Source organism: Acomys minous, assembly GCF_964271855.1.
Source record: "Acomys minous genome assembly, chromosome: 19".
Taxonomy (NCBI): Eukaryota; Metazoa; Chordata; class Mammalia; order Rodentia; family Muridae; genus Acomys; species Acomys minous.
The window spans coordinates 35,368,867-35,389,354 of NC_140499.1; the positions used below are offsets into that span (position 1 = coordinate 35,368,867).

General features: G+C 44.7%; 1 protein-coding gene across 1 annotated transcript in view; it reads right to left on the reverse strand.

Annotated features, from left to right (window-relative positions):
• Positions 1–20,488, reverse strand: part of ERICH6 (glutamate rich 6) — a 33,987-nt gene that overhangs the window by 2,122 nt on the left and 11,377 nt on the right. The window contains exons 4-13 of the mRNA XM_084768351.1: positions 19,227–19,283; positions 18,958–19,013; positions 18,752–18,868; positions 15,241–15,345; positions 12,062–12,219; positions 11,374–11,447; positions 10,136–10,272; positions 6,240–6,325; positions 2,645–2,800; positions 775–1,003 (exon numbers count right to left, since the gene is read on the reverse strand). Coding sequence (XP_084624477.1) covers positions 775–1,003; positions 2,645–2,800; positions 6,240–6,325; positions 10,136–10,272; positions 11,374–11,447; positions 12,062–12,219; positions 15,241–15,345; positions 18,752–18,868; positions 18,958–19,013; positions 19,227–19,283 — 1,175 coding nt within the window. The remainder of the gene's footprint in view (positions 1–774; positions 1,004–2,644; positions 2,801–6,239; positions 6,326–10,135; positions 10,273–11,373; positions 11,448–12,061; positions 12,220–15,240; positions 15,346–18,751; positions 18,869–18,957; positions 19,014–19,226; positions 19,284–20,488) is intronic.

Genomic DNA, 20,488 nt, shown 5'->3' on the forward strand with positions numbered 1-20,488 from the left:
TTTTCACAGACTCCTCACAGCCACTATCAGACAGGAATCACTATTTTACAGTTGAGAAATTGAAGCTAAAGGTCCCTTGCGTAGCCAAGGAGCAGAGCTGAGATTTGAAATCACAGACAGTATCTTGCTGTCTGCATTCTTAACCACTGCAGGATCATCATCATGGAATGTGTGCTTTGACCAAGCTTGGGCAATGCACCAGGATAAAGGAAGCCTAGAGAGCCTGCCCTGTCCTTCCGGAGCTTGTTGTCTCTGAGAAAGGCAGCCATGATGGCAAGAGAGTAGCCTGGCTCAGCCAGGGCAGGGCAGGGACAAGTCCTTGGGGAGCTCAGAGCATGGGAGATAGTGACTTGGTGAAGACCTGGGCAGTCTAGCAGTGTCTCCAAGGAGTCAGAACTTGCAATTATCTTAACATGATTAGATGTGCCTTCTTAACATGATTAGAACCCAGGTTTCCTGGGCCAGCCTAGTGCTTTCAGCCATAGCACGGAGGAAAGAGAAACCTCACAACACACACCCTAAGACAAAACTGACAAGGCAGCTGACTGCAGTCACACAGTGAACACTCATGGGCACTACTAGGAATTGAGTCTGAACTGAAAGGAATTTTAAGAGAGACAAAAATGTAAGGTTGCTGAAATTATACAGGAGACCTTCATTGTGAACTCCAAAAATTCTCAGTGCACAGATTATGCATAAGTAGATTCGATCAGTAACAACCTCAACTTTGCACTTAAAATCTAAACGACTTAAACTATTTTTTAATGCGCATACCATGACTTTGGTTCCAACGCTGATTCTCGCCTGTTGGCCCATTGCTAGAAAATTAACAGAGACCTTGTCTTGGTCTAGGATGCGAATGCCAATGAAACGGTTCAGAGCCAGAAAGACCGGTTTAAATGAAACGAAGGATGAGGAAGGCATGGAACTTGACCAGTTCCAAGTTCGTATTCTATTGCCAGCTTGATCTGAGTATTGGCCTCCCAAGATGTTGATGTATACCCTGGAAGGAAAGCAGAATCATCAATAACAGAGCTGGGAGTGCTGGCTCACACCGGCCATCACAGCATTCAGAACGACGGAGACCTTGCCAGACCGAGACCTTGGTTCAAGAAAACAGAAACAGAAAAGCCTCATCAATAATAATAGCGCTATAATTCAAGGCTGAGTTAGCTCTGTCACTTCCTATAAAGGCGTATGAATGGTGGAATCCTTAGGTAACTTTAGAAGTAATAACTATTCACTTTGCACTATTTGAGATACTGGGTTCCAATTGGAGCATCCTCAAACTAAAGTAGGTATTTAAAAAAAGGCTGGGAGGCAAAAAGGAAGCCCCAGAGGTTTCATCGTTTCCCTCTGCTCCTGACAGAGGGAGGGACCAATGGTTAGATTTTCATCAGGCCAAAATTCAGGACCATGAGTGTAAATTTGGGGAGTACCCAGATTAGTCCTTAGAGAGACAGCTACAAGACAAGTAAGTGCCCTCCTTTTCTCTTTTTTGGGGGGATGAGAGAGTGCTGGTGATTGAGCCCAGGGCCTGGGGTTCAATGCATGAGCTGGGCTGCACCACCGGCCATTGAGCATGAAGCTTTAGGGGCCTGGGTATGGAAAGCAGGGGGTATGGTGGGGGGACGACTCTGAGTTCTGAGTTCACTGCAATGGAGAAAAGTTCTACAGCAGAGCAAAGACATGACTTGAAGCAAGTACAGATACTTCATAGTGTTGCAATTTTATCAGCTCTGGTAAGTGTTGCCAGTTATTGTCAGTTGTCCAAATGAAATTGAAAAGGCAACTGTGATGGCTTACTACCACAATCTAGCACTTCAGAAGATGAGGGCCACAAATTTCAGAACAGCCTGCTCTGTTCTAGGCTGGCCAGGGCCACAGAATGAGACAGTATTTTGTTTTGTTTGGTTTGGTTTGGTTTTTTGTTCCTGACAGAGATTCTCTGTGTAGCCTTCCTTGGATGTCCTGGACTTGCTTTGTAGACCAGGGTGGCCTTGAACTCACAGCGATCTGCTTGCCTTTGCCTCCCTGAGTAGTGGGATTACAGGCTTGTGCCACTGTGCCTGGCTGAGACCGTGTCTTTAAAAAATATTATACACCTTTCTGAAAGGCTTGAATTGTACCTGAAGTTGGAACCCAAATTTTTCTTTTCAGATTAGATGAAATAATATAAAGTCATAGAGTGTACATATTGCTAAAATAATCAGGAACCATGATCTTTCTATAGAAATTCCTATCTCTATTATTATTATGTGTGTATGCGTGAGCTACATGTGGTGGGGGAGCCTGTGAGCCACAGTGAGCGTGCTGAGTCAGGAGATGACTTCAAGCACTCAGTTTTCTCCTACCTTCATCAGCAGATTCCAGGGATTGAACTCAGGATGCCGGGGGTGCATGGAAAAATGCCTTTACCGGCTTTGTGGCTCTAGGGATTTTGTTTGTATGTTATTGTATCAAGCAATGAGCAACACAGTGTTGTGTGTCTCTGAGCTCTGTTACTATCTAAAGACCACTAACTTCAGCCAACCTTTCTAAAGCTGTTCTTCTTATTGAAGAGAAAAATAAAGTCAAACAATAACTGTAGGGGAAAAAAAATAATCAAAAAACCAAAACAGCAGCAAGGACCTAAGAAACTTACCAGACATTTCCATTGGGGTGGTAGCAGGAGCTCCTGCCAGAGGAGTCGAGCAATGCCAGAATAGCGGGGTTGGTGGGCGTGTCTTCCTGGATGATACAAGTAAAACCATTTGTCTTGTTGGGCACTTGGATAATGGCTAGATTTCCAGAAGGATAGCTGAGATCAGATAAGGTCCTATGAGTGATGTTGGACTACGCGTGGATTAAAGTTAATTTACGAGGGGCTCTTACGCTTCATGATTTCAAAGATCTTTCAGAAAGATCTTTCTCTGTTACTTTTAATACAAAATAATTGTACGCCTTTGTATGAATCAAAATATATTATGAAATGTAAAACTTCCCAACAATATAGTGAACAAGAGAATTTAGAAATATGTGAGAGGATTGTGCATCATGATAAAATTAAATTTATCACACGAATTTAAGTTTGGTTCAACATCTGAAAATCAATTAATATAATATATTACATTAATAGAATAAAAAGCAAAAAAAGCATGATAATTTCAATAGGTATTTATTTAAGTGTGTGTACGTGTGTGTGCATGTGTGTGTGTGTGTGTGTGTGTGTGTGTGTGTGCGCGCGCGCGCGCGTATGTAGGAGTGAGAGGACAACTTGCAGGACTGGGTTCTTTCTGCATCATGTGGGACCTGGGGATTGAACTCGGGTCATGAGAGTTGGTGGAAAGCACCTTTACCCACCAACTTGCTGGCCCCATCTAGTCAATTTTACATGAAAGTTCTAACCATGGAAAGTTTAAGTAAGGAAAACAGTCAGATTGAAAGGGGAGGTAAAAACCATATTTGGAATCTGTGTGTACAGAGATCCTTAGGGACACCACAAAACGAAATTTCAGAACCAATAAGTGAGTTCAGGCAGACTGTAACTGTAGGCTGCAAGAAATCAACCGGACTTCTTTATCTAGCAGAGAACATTCTGAACACCAAATTAAGCAAATGAGTCTACTCACACTGGCATCAAAACGAAAGCACACTAGGTTTGTCTCAGTGTTGATCTGGTCCATTTGCAAAGGCTGTTCGGAGATAACGCTAATCCAAGACTGATTTTGAGTCATTTTGAAAATCAGCCACAGCCTCTAAGAGAGCTAAGACTTACATGAGATAACTAGTAACAAAAGCTGGGTGAATTCCAGATGAGGAAATGGATGTAGAGAGGTAACTGGGTAGGATGGGGTATCGGACGGGAAACCAAGTGGGGAGTGGTCAGATGTGGGGAGAGGGCTGGGAGAGTAAAGGGAAACTGAGCGGGGACATCTCTGGGACAAGCTGGACACATGCCACAGGGTAGGTTACAGGGAGGGTATGGCGATGTCTCTAGCTGAGCCTCCTAGCAGCGGGGGACATGGAGGAAAAGGAGGCCACCTTCTAGCCAGGCAGGACTTATAGAGGTGGGAGGGAACACCAATGCACCCACAAAACCTTTAACCCAAAACTTACCCTGCCTACAAGATGTGCAGAGCTAAAGACAGAGACGGAGGGAATGGCCAACCAATGCCTGGCCCAACCTGAGACCAACTCCTGACACCAATAACAATACTCTGCTATGTTTACAGACAGGAGTGTACTGTCCTCTGAGAGGCCCCACCCAGCAGCTGATCAAATCAGATGCTGAGACTCACAGTGAGCATTAGGCAGAGCTCAGGAAGTCCTGTGAAGGGCATGGGGGTGGGGGTGGGGAGTGAAGGTGGGGGGTGGGGGGAAGCAACATGGTCTAGAAGGACCTGGAGTGGACAGAAATGCCACAAGAAAACCAACACAGTCAACTAACCTAGACCCATGGGAGCTTTCAGAGACAGAAGCACCAAGCAAAGAGCATGCACGGACTGGACCTAGGCCCCCTACACATATGTAACTAATGGGCAGCTTGATCTTCATGTGGGTCCCCTGGTAAGGTGAGTGGGTGCTGTCTCGGACATAGACTCTGTTGCCTGTTTTGGCTCACTTTCCCCGAACAGGGCTGCCTCGTCTGGTCTCAGTGGATGATGATGAACTTCAGTCCTGATGTGACTTGATGTGCTGGGGTGGGCTGGTTGGAGGGAGGCTCCCCTTTTCTGAGGAGACGTGGAGGGGGGAGAGGGTGGTAGGGAGGGACAGGAGGAGAGAAAGGAGGGGGCTAGATCAGGATGTAAAGTGAATATATAAATAAAAAGTAAAATTTTAAAATGTTGGGTAAATTATTTAATGAAAACAAAACCTCTGTTTTTTCACAGAGGTTGGGGGGGTGCTTTGTCAATTGCGACCATGGATGCCCCTTTCTGGTTTTCTGTTAGGGTTTGGCTAAACATTTGGGATATTGACTGAAAATGACTGTTCCACAAGGAGGCACTCAGTTAATGGAGAAGGGTTTCTTGCTTTTTCTTTTTCTTTCTTTTTCTTTTTCTTTTTCTTTTCTTTCTTTCTTTCTTTTTTTTTTTTCTTCCTGCTTTTCCAGAGATACTTTTATCTCTGGAAAACTCCATGGCCTGTCTATCTGAGTGACCTGCGATGAAGTGGCTAATGACTTTTGCTACATGGGTGTTGGGGGCCAGAATATACCAAAGCTGAAAAATGTTCAAATTTCTTATGTATAACTTCCTCCCAGGTATTTAATGAGAGGAAATAAGGTGTCCGACTGTAGCAGGCAAGGCAGAGCGCTGTCCTCTGACCGCTGAAGCAGGCTCACAGGTCCTGCATTGTACAAAAAGTGCTGTGTCTCAACATGTATTGCATTTTGCATGCTCCTAACATTACATAAAAGAGCAGGTACAAAATGAAATATATGCTCGTTGATTTCAAAGAATAATACGTGTAAAAGCCTATAGACTGGGAAGGCAAGATAAGGGACATTTTTAAATGCTTTTTTCTGGGTGGTAGGATTCTAGGAGTGTGTTTTTCTGTATTTCCCTCCTCCTTCCCCTGGTCTCTGTCTTTCTTGTGCTGTCTTTCCCTCCCTCCCTCTCTCCATCCCTCCCTCTCTCCCTCCCTCCTCCCTCCCTTCTTCCCTTTCTTTTCTGCTGGGATTGACACTCATGCCCCTGCACAGCTCTTTTTTTTTTTCTTTTTTTCTCTTTCTTTTCTTTTTCTTTCTTTTTTTTTTTTTTTTTTTTGATTTTGGGATAGGCTCACTCTGAGTTGTCCAGGCAGGCCATGCACTTGCTGTCTTCCTGCTTCATCCTTCTCCATCTCAGCTTCTCCCACCTCGGCCTCCCCCACCTCAGCCTCCACACTTCAGCCTCCCCATCTCAGCCTCAGGCTCCCCACCTCAACCTCAATCTCCCCCACCTCGGCCTCCCCCACCTCAGCCTCCCCCACCTCAGCCTCCCCTACCTCGGCCTCCCCACCTCAGCCTCCCCTACCTCGGCCTCCCCACCTCAGTCTCCCCCACCTCGGCCTCCCCCACCTCAGCCTCCCCTACCTCAGTCTCCCCCACCTCAGCCTCCCCCACCTCGGCCTCACCTCACCTCAGCCTCCCCCACCTCAGCCTCCCTGCACCTCAGCCTCTCAAGCAGCTGGGTCTACAAGCCTACGCCTTCAGGCCCTGCCCGTTTTTCTTTTCGTGAAGTAAAGCTGATGCAATAACACATGGAAAGGAAGGATACAATATTTGCGTTGTCCCATCCGGAAAGGAAGTGAGAAACTTGCTTCCGTGCTTGTAATACTTCTCCAGGAGCTCGTTCCTTATGTCCTACACGCACAACAAAACAACACAAGCTGAGGGCGATGAGCTGATGCATGGAGCACGGTGCCACAGAACATTTCTTTACTTACTGTGCTTGGTCTTCTTCAACAACATGGCATGGTCAGCAGCAACTATAGATCATCCCTCATGTCTGCAGTATAACCTAATAAACCCCTTCTGTCACCACTTACGTGTTGACTTTTTTAAAAATTTAATTTAATTAATGTATTTATTTTTGGTTGCCCAAGACAGGGTTTCTCTGTGTAGCCTTGGCTGCCCTGGATTCACTTTGTAGACCAGGCTGGCCTCGAACACGCAGTAATCCACCTGCCTCTGCTTCCCTGAGTGCTGGGATTACAGGCGTGCATCACCATGTTCAGCTCCTATTTAAAATTTGTATTTTTTTAATCTCATATATGTTACCATTAAAAAGTGAGAAAAAGAAGGAGCCACATCACAAAGATAGCATTCATGTCCTGACTATAATGGCTTTCCGTATCTGTGGAAGTGTGGAAGGAAGGTCAGAAACCTGACCTACTTTACCCACTTACTTGCTTTTGTACTTGTATGCTGGGGCTTGACCCAAGGGCCCTGCACATACGAGACAAGCCCCTTCCACAGAACGGCATCCCCAGCAGTAAGCCTGCCTTTAGGATGGAAAAGTACCCCAGGCTAATGTACAGGAGCTGCTCCATTTATTTGAGCATATGACTGTGGTGGGCACGAGATGGTGGAAACAGGCATACGGGAGCATCGCTCTTTAGTATGGCTCCAGGCTCTGCCACTTTAACATGGAAGTTCAGGGTGAAAATGAATTTGTATCTGAGAATATGAAAAACCAAAGATTTGGCTTAGTGCTATACATTCCTGATCTTGAATTGTACCGAAATGGACACAAGTATTTCTGGAGCGAAATGATCTAAGTTTTCTGATAAACATTGTCATTTACTTTGGGAACTCATTGTTCCATCTGGAAATGATAGCTTCTCCCCCCTTCACTTCTGAAGCTCTGAAATACGGAGTAATTCTAGATAAGCACTACAGTGCACTGTGTCAGCAAACAAACACGTATGCCATCGCCACACAAGCTGAGGCGTGGAATAAAAGATTCTAATAGCTCTGCCCCCAGTGTGCCCACTCCAGTGTGCTCACCCCAGTGTGCCCAGTTCAGTGTGCTCACCCCAGTGTGCCCAGTTCAGTGTGCTCACCCCAGTGTGCCCAGTTCAGTGTGCTCACCCCAGTGTGCCCAGAGAACAGAGTCTACTCCAGTGCGTCAAGCCAGGTATCAACGCTCTGCCAGGATGCAGCTGACAGTATGATTTCATGGTAATTTTTGTGCGCTTTTTGTCTGTTCGTCATTTAGCCTCTCCCGTGGGCTCATCTGTTGTGTAGTGTAATGTCTTCTTTCTATCAAAGAGACACCCCTCCCCTCCTCTCAGTGAGTAGCTGCAGTGCAGTAGCGTTCCTTAGTGCATGGTTGGTGTTCTAGTTCTGTTTGTCACTACTCACTCTGGGTGGAGGGAAACTGGGTCCCTCCTGGTCCTTTTTTTAAAAAATATTTTTATATTAATTTATTCATATTACATCTCAATTGTTAGCCCATCCCTTGTATCCTCCCATTCCTCCCTCCTGCTTCCCCCCCCCCACTCCCCTCCACTATGTCTGTGACTGAGGGGGACCTCCTCCCCCTGTATATGCTCATAGGGTATCGAGTCTCTTCCTGGTGACCTATTATCCTTCCTCTGAGTGCCACCAGGCTTCCCCATCCAAGGGACATGGTCAAATATGGGGCACCAGGGTTTGTGTGAAAGTCAGATCTCCTTCTCCACTTAACGGTGGAGAATGTCCTGTCCATCGGCTAGTCTGGGTAGGGGTTCGAAGTTTACTGCCTCTATTTTCCTTGGCTGGTGCCATAGTTTGAGGAGGACCCCAGGGCACAGATCCGCCTGTCATACAGTTTTCCAGGACCCTCTGGATCCTTCTATTTCCTCATTCTCCCAGGCTTCTCTCACCTAAAGTCTCAATAGGATGTCCTCCCCTCTGACCCACTTTCCTGGTAGGTAAAGTTTTTCATAGGGACGTACCCCTTGGACTAGTGTCTCGATATAAGCGAGTATATACCATTTAATTCTTTTTGCTTCTGGGTGAACTCACTCATTATGATAACCGGCTTTGGTCCTTAGAAACACTGCTGAGTTGAATGTCCCTTCCTGTGTATGCATGCTGGCATCAGGTTCCTGTAGGGCACCGTCGCACTGCGATGGCTGTGTAGTTCTGGCAAATGGTGGTCGGCTACTGTCTGGTCCTCTCCCCAAAGCTTAGCACTATCAGAGTTTTTATTTTTGCCAGTATGGTTAGCATGGAACGAGCGCTCATTTCTCAGGCGACTAAGGTGGTTGAGCAGGCTTTCATATGCTTTTAGTCAACCGCATTTTCACTTGTGAAAAGTTGCTGTTCAAGTTTTGGGAACTGGCTCACTTTCCTCTAAGGTTCATGTCACTTGTTTGTTTGTTTGTTTGTTTGTTTTCTGAGACAGGGTCTCACTATAGAGCCCTGGCTAACCTGGGACTTGATATGCAGACTAGGCTGGTCTTGAACTCAGAGAGATCTGCTTACGTCTACTTCCCGATGCTGGAAAAATTAACTTTTTTTTTTTTGCATTGATTTATAAAAATTCTTCATAAATTTAGGGTATAAGGCCTTTATATTCCATATGTAATTTAACTGATTCTTCAGTTTCAGCCTGTTTTCAAATTTTTAATTTTAATTAATCAAATCCTTAGCAAACACTGCTTTTAGATCTAAATCCATTCTATGATGTTAAAAAAAAATACGTTGTGGCAGCAGAAATTGGACTGAGTTATAAAAAAAAAAAAAAGACAGGAAGTGAGGGTGGAATGGGAGTAAGAGTTGGACCTGGGAGGAGTTAGGAGGAGGAGCTGGTCTAAGCCAGTCCAGGCCAGGCAAAACTAACGCAGAGAGACCCTGCCTAAAAGAAACCAAGATAATGAATGAATGAATGAATGAATGAATGAATGAATGAATGAATAAATAAATAAAGCATATGGCTGCCCCATTGAGACTGGTCTAGAACTACACATTAGAGAGGCTTTGTTTCGTCACAGTTGTGCAGCGGCACTGCTGTCCTCAGTTAGGGACACAGGCTTGCTGAAGTCTGATTGTAGGCTGTGCTGTGGCTCAGCTCACCCCTCCCAGCATCGCCCTGGCTCCATCACCATGCTCTGTCGAGGCCTACCTCTCTATTTGGTTTTCTTCCAGAGTGTCTTGGGGATTCTAGGCTCTTTATACTTCTACATAAGATTTAAAATCAACGTAGGAAGACTTCCCCCAATATATGTAAAATCCACTCTCCTCAGAACTTGGTGGAGATTGCATTGGGTCATTTAAAGGGAACAGTGTCTCCTTTAGAGGTCTTCCTCTTTAACTTCAGGAGCTAGCGAGCGTCATCGGGGTGCAGCGCAAACACAGAACACTTCAAATGCTAACACCACGGTTCTGAGGAAGTGGTTAGGGCACTGGTGATTTTTCTTCCTTTCTTTTAATTTTTTAAGAGTTCCAGATAGTCTTTCATGTGTAACTGCCACATTTTACGGCCAAAAGGCTTTAGCTAAGAACACCAATGAGACAAAAAGTGTAGACACAGTTGCAATCTCAAATCTGCATCAGTTCTTTCTAAGAGATAGCAGACCAGCCGTCAGTGAAGCTCTGGGGGTAGTTTTGTATGTTTTAAGCAAAATTGATTTCTTAAAAAAACAAAAAACCAAACTCACAAGCAAAAAGTTGTAAAAGAATTACCTTCCCACACGTCTTTCTGGAGTCACAGCAGGTGATGGAGGCGGTGCTGATCTGAATGTCCACTTCTTCCTCAGTGCTCACCCTTGGGGCCACATCCACAGAGAGCTGGAAGGAAATTGTTTTCAAATGCTTCGGATCTAGTGAGAGAAGAACAGCATGAAAGTACATGTAATTTAAAAAAAAAAACCTTTATAATAAAATAAAATTCAAATCCTGTTGCAAATGTATTGATTATCAAACTTGTTTAAAGGAAGAAAATAAGGACCTTTATTAAATTGAAGCTAGGGAGGAGATTCTTTGATTTAAAAATGTTAAAAATTTCTATTAAATAAATAAATAAATAAAAGAACATTCCTTTGAGAGAGCTTTCATTATTTGGAATTTCCAGGCTTTTAGTTCCCTCCCCCTCTCTCTCCCTCCTCATTCTAGTTATTTATTTATTTATTTATTTATTTATTTATTTACTTTTGAGAAAGGGTCTCAACTATATAGCCCCAACTGGCTTGGAACTCACTATGTAGACCAAGCTGGTCTCAAACTCCCAGAGATCTGCCTAGGTGGAGTTTAAAGGTGTGTGTGCCACCATGCCTGGTGGCTGTTAGTGTCAATAACAAACCATGGGGTTTCAAGAAACTCCCTACAATATTAGATATTTCGTTACAAAAATACAAATACAAAAATACAAAAATACTTCCTTAAGTACCCTTTTAATAACAGAAGAGACTTGATGCCGATGCTGACTGGAAAATTAAATTATTTCTTCTAAATCAGATGGCCCGTGAGGAGGCCCTCAAACACAAAAAGCTAGGATTTCTGGTGCTGAATTCAATTCTTCTTCAACTGTCCCAGTCCTGTACCCACACTGACTAGCCCTGGTGAGTACAGGAAGGGTGGATTCAGGTGTCTTTTAACAGACTGTCCACATCCAAGTCTGAGAGCAGCGCAATGTATACTTTCTAACACAAGAGACACAAATTTGATAACATCCAGCTACTATCTAAGAGGTGTTCTGAAGATGATACAAATTTATTTCAACCAATAGTGATGAGACAGAGACCAAGAACAGAGGGCGTTTAGACTTCTTGACCCTGGATTTCTTGACCTATTTCACCAGATACAGATGTTATGATGCTTTCAAATGAACATTTCCAATATTATTTTAAAATATGCCAATTTTATGGGTTGGCCCAACACCCGAGCTTTCTGATGCTGCACAACACCCATGACAACAGGCTTACCTTCATCGGGTACCGTGGTGCTCGGTTCAGTAGATAATATGGCAAAATGTCTAGCCATTTGACGCTCTTGTTTTCTACAAAATCAAAACCATCAAGCATAAGTCTGAATTGCGGTTGAAAAGTGGAAATAGTGAGCTACAAATTTCAGCTGCTCCAATCCCATCCTTTGTTATTTTAATATTTTATCACTTATGAACCTAGTTTATGAACCAGAGCATGCAAGTGGGCTTACTGGGCACGTCGCTCCGGCATTAGGAATTCTGAGTTGCCCTGGTAATTCACTCTTGGCAATGTGTACGTGAAAGCAGTGAGCCTACTAGTTTTTTTTTTTCCTAATATCGTCATCATATGTATTACTATTTATTATTTAGTATCTGCGTGTGTGTGTGTGTGTGTGTGTGTGTGTGTGTGTGTGTGTGTTTGTGATTGTGGTGCTAGGGATTTAATTCGGGGCCTTGTGTACACAGGGGAAGCGTTCTACTACAGAGCTGAGTCCCTGGCTCTTCTGGGACCTTTTGAAGCTCATGACATCAACCAGGAATTACAACGAGCTTGCTTTAGCTCATTTCTGTATCTTTACAAGGAACACATTCTCATAATTGCACATTTGGAGAAACCAGGACTCATTTTATGAGATGCTTTTCAGTTAGCACATCCTGTCTGGCTCAGCACCAGGGCTGCGCGTTACCTCTGCAGAGCTTTTTCCTTTGCCTTGAGTATATCGACTTCACTGCCACGGGATGCATGAGGCGTAATACTGATTAATTCCACATCAGGGCTTTTGATGTTTAGCCTTTCCTCACTGATATAATCTAGAAGATTTTGTAACTGAAGACAACAGCAGTCCTGAAAAAACAAAGACGCTATGATCTTGCCGTGGGTTCTAGGTAGAGAAGATTACAGGGGATAAAACCTCCAAACCGCCAGTGAGGTGTGAACAGCAAGGGGCCATAACTCCTTTTTCTTCTCTTAGTAGCTTTGGTGAGATAATGTTCACACACCACTACACAGTTCACCTGCTTCAAAGAATCATTTCAGCTGTTTTTTTTCCCCCCAGTATTTTCAGAGCAACCATCACTAGTCATTTAAGATGAAACCTGCACCCATGAGCAGTCCCCTCCCTCTCCTCAGAGCTGCCATAGTAGTCACTAATCTGCTGCTTTGTTTGCTTTTGAGACAGTCTGCTTACTCTCTATGCAGCCAAGGATCACCTTGAGCTTGTGGTCTCCCTGGCTACACCTCCCAAGCACTGGGAATACAGCATATGCCGCAATATGAAGACCCAGCCTGCCGCCTCCAACTTAGGTTTAAAAGCCATCTGATAGTAAAGACAAACAAGGTTCGTTCCTGTTCTGTGATTCAACCTCTGTTTTGCACAGATTAGGCTCCGCCCCACTCGTAGCCTGCCTGCTCCAGGAATGGCAATCTTGTCTTCGTATAAAAGAAGCTAGTAACTATCTTGGAACTCTACCTTTGTTTCAAAAGGGTTGTTCTGGGTGTTGCTAGGATCACCTTGCATCCCTGTCTGTGTTTTAGGAGGTCCTTAGGACTAACTTGTTATGACATTCTGCTCCTATATATAACCCTATTTTGCCCACCAAATACCCCATTTGGGCACCCCCCCCCCACCATGAGCTATAAAAACTTTGTCTTCCTCACATCCAATGTTGACCTCTCAAACCCCACCCCAGGGAGCCTGCAGCTTGTGCACATGAATAAAAAAAGCTTGTTTTAATTAATTGATTGTTTTAACTAACTTGGCCATGGTGATCTGGGTTGGTGGTCTTTCTCCTCCTACCTTTGGGATTAACACCTGCCCTCCTCCCACACCTTATGCAGAGACAAAACCCAGGGCTTTGTGCATGCTAGGCAAGCACTGCCAGCTAAGCCCAGCCCCAGCCCCAGCCCCTAACCTGCCTTCTGTATAAAGACCACGTTAGCCACTAGAAGCCCAGCCCCCAACTCAGACAGAGACTCCCTGTTAAACACCACAGGTCACAATAAAGCCCAGACCAAAGGAGGGGGGCACGACAAAACAGAGACCAATAATAACTTTGGATAGATGCGATTTGATCAAGTCCCCTTGGTGGGGAGGCCCTGCGGACACACAGAGGAAGGGGGGGCAGGCTATCCAGATGAGACCTGATAGGCTGTGGTCAGATGATGCGGGGTAGGGGGTATCTGATTCTTTTGCCTGCTTTTGGGACCCTTGTCCTCCTACTAGGTTGCCTTGTCCAGTCTTGACAGGAGGGTATGTGTCTAGTTTTACTGTAACTTGTTGTGCCATGTTTCGTTGATCTCCCTAGGAGGCCTGCTCTTTTCTGAAGGGAAAGGGAGGAAGAGTGGATACAGGGGAGAAAGGGTGTGGAGGATGAGGGGCCAGGAGGAGGGGAGGGAGGGGAAACTGCAGTTGAGATGTAATAGATGAATGAAGAATGAATCTGTGTAAAACAAACTCTTAGAAAGCATATTCTTCATTATGTTAATCATGGAAGTGTTTTTTCCTGCAAAAAAAAAAAGTTGTCAAAGTGTTTAAAGAAGTGGTAGTCAGTTGGCAAGGAGTCAGGTGAATGCAGTGAATGAGGCAACACCTTCTAGCCCAAATCATTCAACTTTTGAAGCAACGCTTATGCAAGGTGCTAGCATGGACAAGAGTCACACCCTTTCTGCTCACCAGTGCTGGCAGCCGATGATGCCTTTTTATCTTTTTTTCTTTTTTTACATCTCTCCAATTTACTGAGCACACTTCAGATACAATGGTTTCACCTGGACTCATAAAACACCAGCAGACTGCCAATCAGTGATCTTGACCATGACCTCTACTTGGTGTAAGTTTGACTTTAAGAAGTGCTTTACAGCTGGGCATGGTGGTGCACGCCTTTAATCCCAGCACTTGGGAGGCAGAGGCCAGCAGATCGCTGTGAATTCGAGGCCAGCCTGGTCTACAAGGCAAAGTCCAGGATAGCCAAGGCTACACAGAGAAACCCTGTCTCGAAAAAATAAACAAACAAAAAAACCCAACCAACCAACCAAAACAAAACAAAAAAACCCCAAACCAAACCAAAACAAAAAAGCAAAAAACAAAACAAGAAGCGCTTTGGAGCCTTTTCTTGGTCTAGCCACAAAGCTGGGTGTCACTGGTTGTCATACAATCCACTTTTATTTGCATCTCACAATTTGATTGAGAAATGGTTTGTTGAAGTTGCGTAGAATAAGAAGTTAGTTCAAAATGGCACATTTCTCTCTCTCTCTCTCTCTTTTTTCTTCTAGTTTTCTCGTAAGGCATCCATGTATCAAGTTTTTTTTTCCTCACCTTTCTGGTTTGTTCCAAATGTGGAGTGAGCTAACGGCTAACGGCCTCTGAATGGTCTGTGTTGAGTTCTGTGGCAGCTGTAAGACGATCAGCTTTGGTGATGCTTTCAAACGCTCCCTGTCAACTTCACATGCCCAGCCACTGCATTCCTCATGCTCAAGACTCCGTTCTACTTTGGGAAATCTCTTGCATGACCACAAGACTGAAAGCAGCAGTTCTGCTCTTCTTCCTTCCCTCCCTTTACTCTCTCTTTCCTCCCCCTCCCCCCCCCCCCCGACTCCTGAGCTTTGGGATGACATGTGTGTGCCATAACACCAGGCTAAGCCATATGTTCATTTCTCTACAGCTTTGTCAACATATTATCAGTCTTTTAGGTAGTTGGTCTGAATACGATGGGGTTGTGATTGGTATTTCCTTGACATAGCTGTGAAGAAAAACCATGTAATCCTTAAAAATGATAATGTAAGAGAAAGAAGAAGGAGAAAATACCACACATATTTAAAAATAACCCAAGTGCCCCGGCCATATCTTATTTAGAACTAACTTACACGTACTTTTTGTTTAGTGCGAGTGCTGTCAGAACAAATGTCTATATTAGCAAGACATGATGGTATCTCACTTCCGCAAAATTCACACCTGAGTACCAGGTCTTCTTCATCCTTCAGAGAAAGGGAGAGGAAGAGAAAGAAAGTGAGGAAGAGACTTAAGGCCCAGTAGGCTTAGGAGGAATAGGAGTGGGGTTGGGAGCAGTGACTCTCCAGCAGGGATGCAAAAGCAATGGGGGATGTGCCAATTTATTTGAGAACACTTGTCACAGAAATACTTGATGGAGAACTTTTAAGGATCTGAGAGATCTTGTAGCTGAAGGGACCAAGCCGACAAGATCTGTATGGTCGAGTACGTGTGTGACATCATCTCCACTCAATGGCTGGAAGGGAATAAAGAGCCGGAGATGCGTTTTGCATGCTGCTCTCTGGTACAGCTCTGCAGATCAGAGTCCAGAGCGTTGGAGCTGTGCAAGTGCAGAAAGGATGACCTCAGAGTCCTCTGGAGGGGACAGAAGTATATAGTATGTAACTACAGGTAGTTTTTAAAAAAGGTCTCAGGTGTTTAGATATATAAACTTGTCCTGTAAGTGCTAGTTAAAAAAAAACAAAAAACAAAAAACAAAAAAACCTTGCCATCCCTGCATACGTGCATGCTACTTTTCTTTCTCTGTGGCAGAATGCTTGACAGAAACCACTTAAATGAAAAAGGGTCTCTTCTGACTCATGGGTTAGAGGATACCGTCCATCACGGCAGTGACTGCATGGTGGTAGGGGTGGCTTGTGCTGGTGGCAACAGGAAGGTGAAGTTGCTGCTTATATTACCTCAGCAGTCAGGAGATAGAGAGCTCGGGCCTGAGTGGGGCAGTCCATGTGGCCCACAAGATCCACTCCTAGTGATCCACTCTCGCTAGCAAGGCTCCATCTCCTAAAGAGTGCACAGCCTGCGGAAACAGCTGGGGACCAGGTCTCCACATACAATGAGCCCACGAGGGACATCTCACCTTCACCGAGTACAATTACCAACATTCTACAGCAAGCCAGTCTTTCCTTTTGGGGACCCCTGCTTGGAGTTCTGAACTCCACAAGGAAATTCAAGATGAGAAGAAGCAGATGAGAAGAAACAACCAAGACAGAAGTCATGGTGGGTCAGGTAACTATGAGGGGTCACTACAGCAAGGCCATGTTGGCATCTGCTACAGCTATGATTGCAGAGGATCATGGGCAGGTGTGTTGCTGAGCCTCAAAGAGATCCTACAGAAAAAGACTCAGAGCTGCCTTTCTGGTCATGAACATCACTGGCACCTCTGTATTTTCCATCAAGATCATTTTCTGAAACAAGTATCCAATTATAAAGGTAGTGAGTTAGCTAGGGCAGCTAGAGATTGGCCACTTAAGTAAAGACATCTCTAGGCTGTTAAAACCATCTCACAGGGCTGGAGAGGTGGCTCAGTGGTTAAGAGTTCTTCTGCCTGCTCTTTCCTGAGTTCAATTCCTAGCAACCATATGGCGGCTCACAACCATCTATAAGGTGATCTGCTGCCCTCTTGTGGCCTGTAGGTGTATATGCAGGCAGAGCATTGTATGCATACATTTTAAGGGGAAAAAAAATCCCACAATAAGCTTGATGCACTGCCAAAACCAGTGTTTAGTGAGCAAAATCTTGCAGTGGAGAGATGATGGTGAAAAACACAGAACTGCTATGAGAGGATGACTATTTCCATACAGGAGACCTGGCAGTGCATTCTTTGTCTCATGGTTCTTTTGTTCCTGCACCTGAGAATGAAGCGAAGTGGAGATTCTCTGAAAGACCATGAGTGGCACTGGCATCTTCATGTGAAGAGAGCGTGGAGAGGAGGGCTAGGTAGGCCAGCTGCTACTGGTCCTGAACTCAACTAATATGAAGAAGAAGAAGAAGAAGAAGAAGAAGAAGAAGAAGAAGAAGAAGAAGAAGAAGAAGAAGAAGAAAAAGAAGCCACACAGCTTTTCTTTTTTCTTTTCTTTCTTTCTTTCTTTCTTTCTTTCTTTCTTTCTTCATTACATTCTTTCTTTCTTTGCCATTTCCAGCCCTTTATTGGGGGTTATTGGGGTTATTTGACCCAAATAAGTATAATATATCAAACCCAGAGATGAGGGTATTGTGCACCCCAAAAGATGAACACCCGCAACCCCAGCTGGGCAAAATAAGTTAGCTGGCTGAGCAGGCAGTGGCAGCTGGGCTTGCACACACAGATCTAAAGTGCATCTTGGTCCTATGGTCCCCAGGTCTGTATGGCTCTTGGCAGGGCCACTGGGAGGGGCAGTCAGGAACCTCCTGGCGGCATTAACACTGTGCCAGCAGTGGCTGCACATGGCCTTTCCTATGGTCAAGGCCATCTCTGGGAGCAAGAGGAAGGGGATAACCCTACCAGATTAAGAGACTTCTCTGGATATAAGCACTTCTGGCTTGGAGGAAGGGAGAGAGCTTTGTTCAGTTAAAAAAAAAATCCAGTGTGAAGAATCTATAGAGTGACTATCAAGTTTTCAAACTGGGGCAAACAGCTCATCAAATAGTTGTTGGTGCTATGCTGCAGGGTGTTTAATGTGTTGTCCTTTGCTAGAGCCACACAGCTCAACTGCTGTGCGAGATAACAAGGCGCTGCACATCAGCGCATTCACACAGAGGCTCATCAGCCCTGCATGGGTGTTGTGGTGGTGCTGCGGCAAAACTGGGGTCTCCTTACTCTGCCCAAGGCAACACCTGGTATACATATCCAAGAAGAAGTTGTCAAGGGCCGTTAGAGCCAGGAATGCACATCCTCTTCACATGGTCATATACTATCCAGATTTGGGGATGACCATTCTTCCAGTGGTCCCTTCACCACTCTGGCCCAGTGGAACGACTAAGGAAACCTTTATCTAGCTTATAAAACCCAGGCATTAGTTGGTTCCTTAATATCATTAATTACGCCACAGTTTTGCCTGGGTTTGCAGGCTTTGCAACTATGATTAATGGTTGAATTACGTCTTCCCAGAAGATATCTAGAACATCTAACATCCGGTACCTAGGAACGTGACTTCATTTGGTCGTTATGAAGGTCGCTAAGTTAGAATGGAGTTATGGGGACAGGCCTTAGTCTAGGTTTACTGGCGATGTCAGTAGAGACATTGGACCTAGGGACCCCACAAGAAGCCATCAAACACTGAGGCAGAGACTGGCAGGGTGAAAATGCCAGCCAAGGATGGTTACACACTGCCCACCAGCCCCTGAAGCTGGGAAGAGTGAAGAGACAGTCTCCTTACAGGGGTGACCCTGTTGATACCTATATCCAGACTTGTAGCCTCCAGAGTAATAGGGCAGCGGTTCCTTTGTTTTACAGCATTTAGCTAGTAGGACTTAGGAAACCACCTTCAAAGCTATTCCAAATAAAGGAAACCTGTGCTTTGATTCTTTTAAGGTATATTCACCTCGATTGTACAAATCACTGTGTGGCCCCATAGAGCCCTTTACAGAAATACTAAAGCATATGAAGTGAATTACCTTGACCTTGATGTCCAAATAGGGTTGATCTTTTCTGTATGCCAGAATGGTTGGTGGCCCAATGCTAGGTAATGTCCTTAGAGGAGATTCAAACAATTTCATGAATTCTTCTTTAAACTACATATTAAGAAGAGAGAGGGAGAGAGAGAAAACAATTGAAGATTGAATAAGTCACTTTACAAGAACAATGAGGAAATAGCTCTTACCTCCATCTCACAAAAAGCCTGTAGTTTGGGCTCTTCAGGATTAATTATCCATTTTTCTGAAGAGAAAGGATAGACATTATACTCAAGGATAAATACACACACACACACACACACACACACACACACACACACACACACACACACACACACACCCCAAGCCCTGCTCTGCTTAACCATATACATTCTCAGCACTGTGCAAGTCAGGTTTGTCCCTTACTGACAATTTGTCTTTTCCAGCAGAAGAGGATGAAAACAAAACATCCATTTACCTCTTAGCTCAGAAGCCGACCTTTCTTGCTCTTTCTTTGTGTCAAGGAATTCTTTTGCTAAAGACAACAGAGAAGCATATATGTATCATCAATCTTAAAAAAGGAGAAACAAGTTGAAGTGAAATAAAATGTATCACAGAAAAGTAAGTGCCCGTGTTTGCTTCATGGTGAACCACGCTCCCCTCCTAAATACTGACTGAGCAATAGGAGCAGCAGCCAACCACTCTGCATAAACTTCTAGGGTTTAAAGCAGCTCGAGCTGGGATGGTGACTCCAGGGATAAAGAAGATGACTGCTGAGATGGGACAGCCATCTGTCTCAGAGAAACCAGGGGCAGGAAGAGTCATTAGGAACTGGATTAAAAGGTGGTTGTCAGGGGCAATGTGTGGTGTCTGAAGAAAACACTAAACACATTTTTTAAATTTTATTTTTTAAGTTAATTCAGCCATATTACATCTCAATTGTTATCCCATCCCTTCTATCCTCCTATTCTTCCCTCTTGCTTTCACCCTATTCCCCTCCCCTATGACTGTGACTGAGGGGGACCTCCTCCCCTTGTATATGCTCATAGGGTATCAAGCCTCTTCTTGTAGCTGGCTATCCTTCCCCTGAGTGCCACCGGGCCTCTCCATCCAGGGGATGCGGTCAAATATGGGGCACCAGAGTTCGTGTGAAAGTCAGTCCCCACTCTCCACTCAACTGTGGAGAATGACCTGTCCCTTGGCTAGATCTGGGTAGGGGTTCGACGTTTACTGCACGTATTGTCCTTGGTTGGTGCCATAGTTTGGGCAGAACCCCTGGGCCCAGATCTGCCTGTCATAATGTTCTTCAAGGACCCTCTGGATCCTTCTATTTGCCCATTCTCCCATACTTCTCTCACCTAGAGTCCCAATAGGATGTCCTTACCTCTCTCCTGCTTTCCTGGTAGGTGAAGACTTTCATGGGACATGCCCCTTGGGCTAATGTCCAGTTATGAGACTAAATATGTTTTAAGACATCGTGTTCAACAGAAACGCTAGCATAAGCATAAGAATGAATGCAAAAAGATTATCATGAAGGCCTTATCTGGACATAATGAAACAGCTAACCTGGGAATGTCTAGTGGCCCTATGAGGGAGTACTCAATAGTCATTTCAGAGAAACAGTCACTCATGACATGCAGAGGTGGCCATGCTTTTCATGTGGGCTGCTTGTAACAAAACACCTGGAAGTGCCAGCAGACTTGGTGTCACATGAGGCCCTGTTTATGGGCTCACAGATGT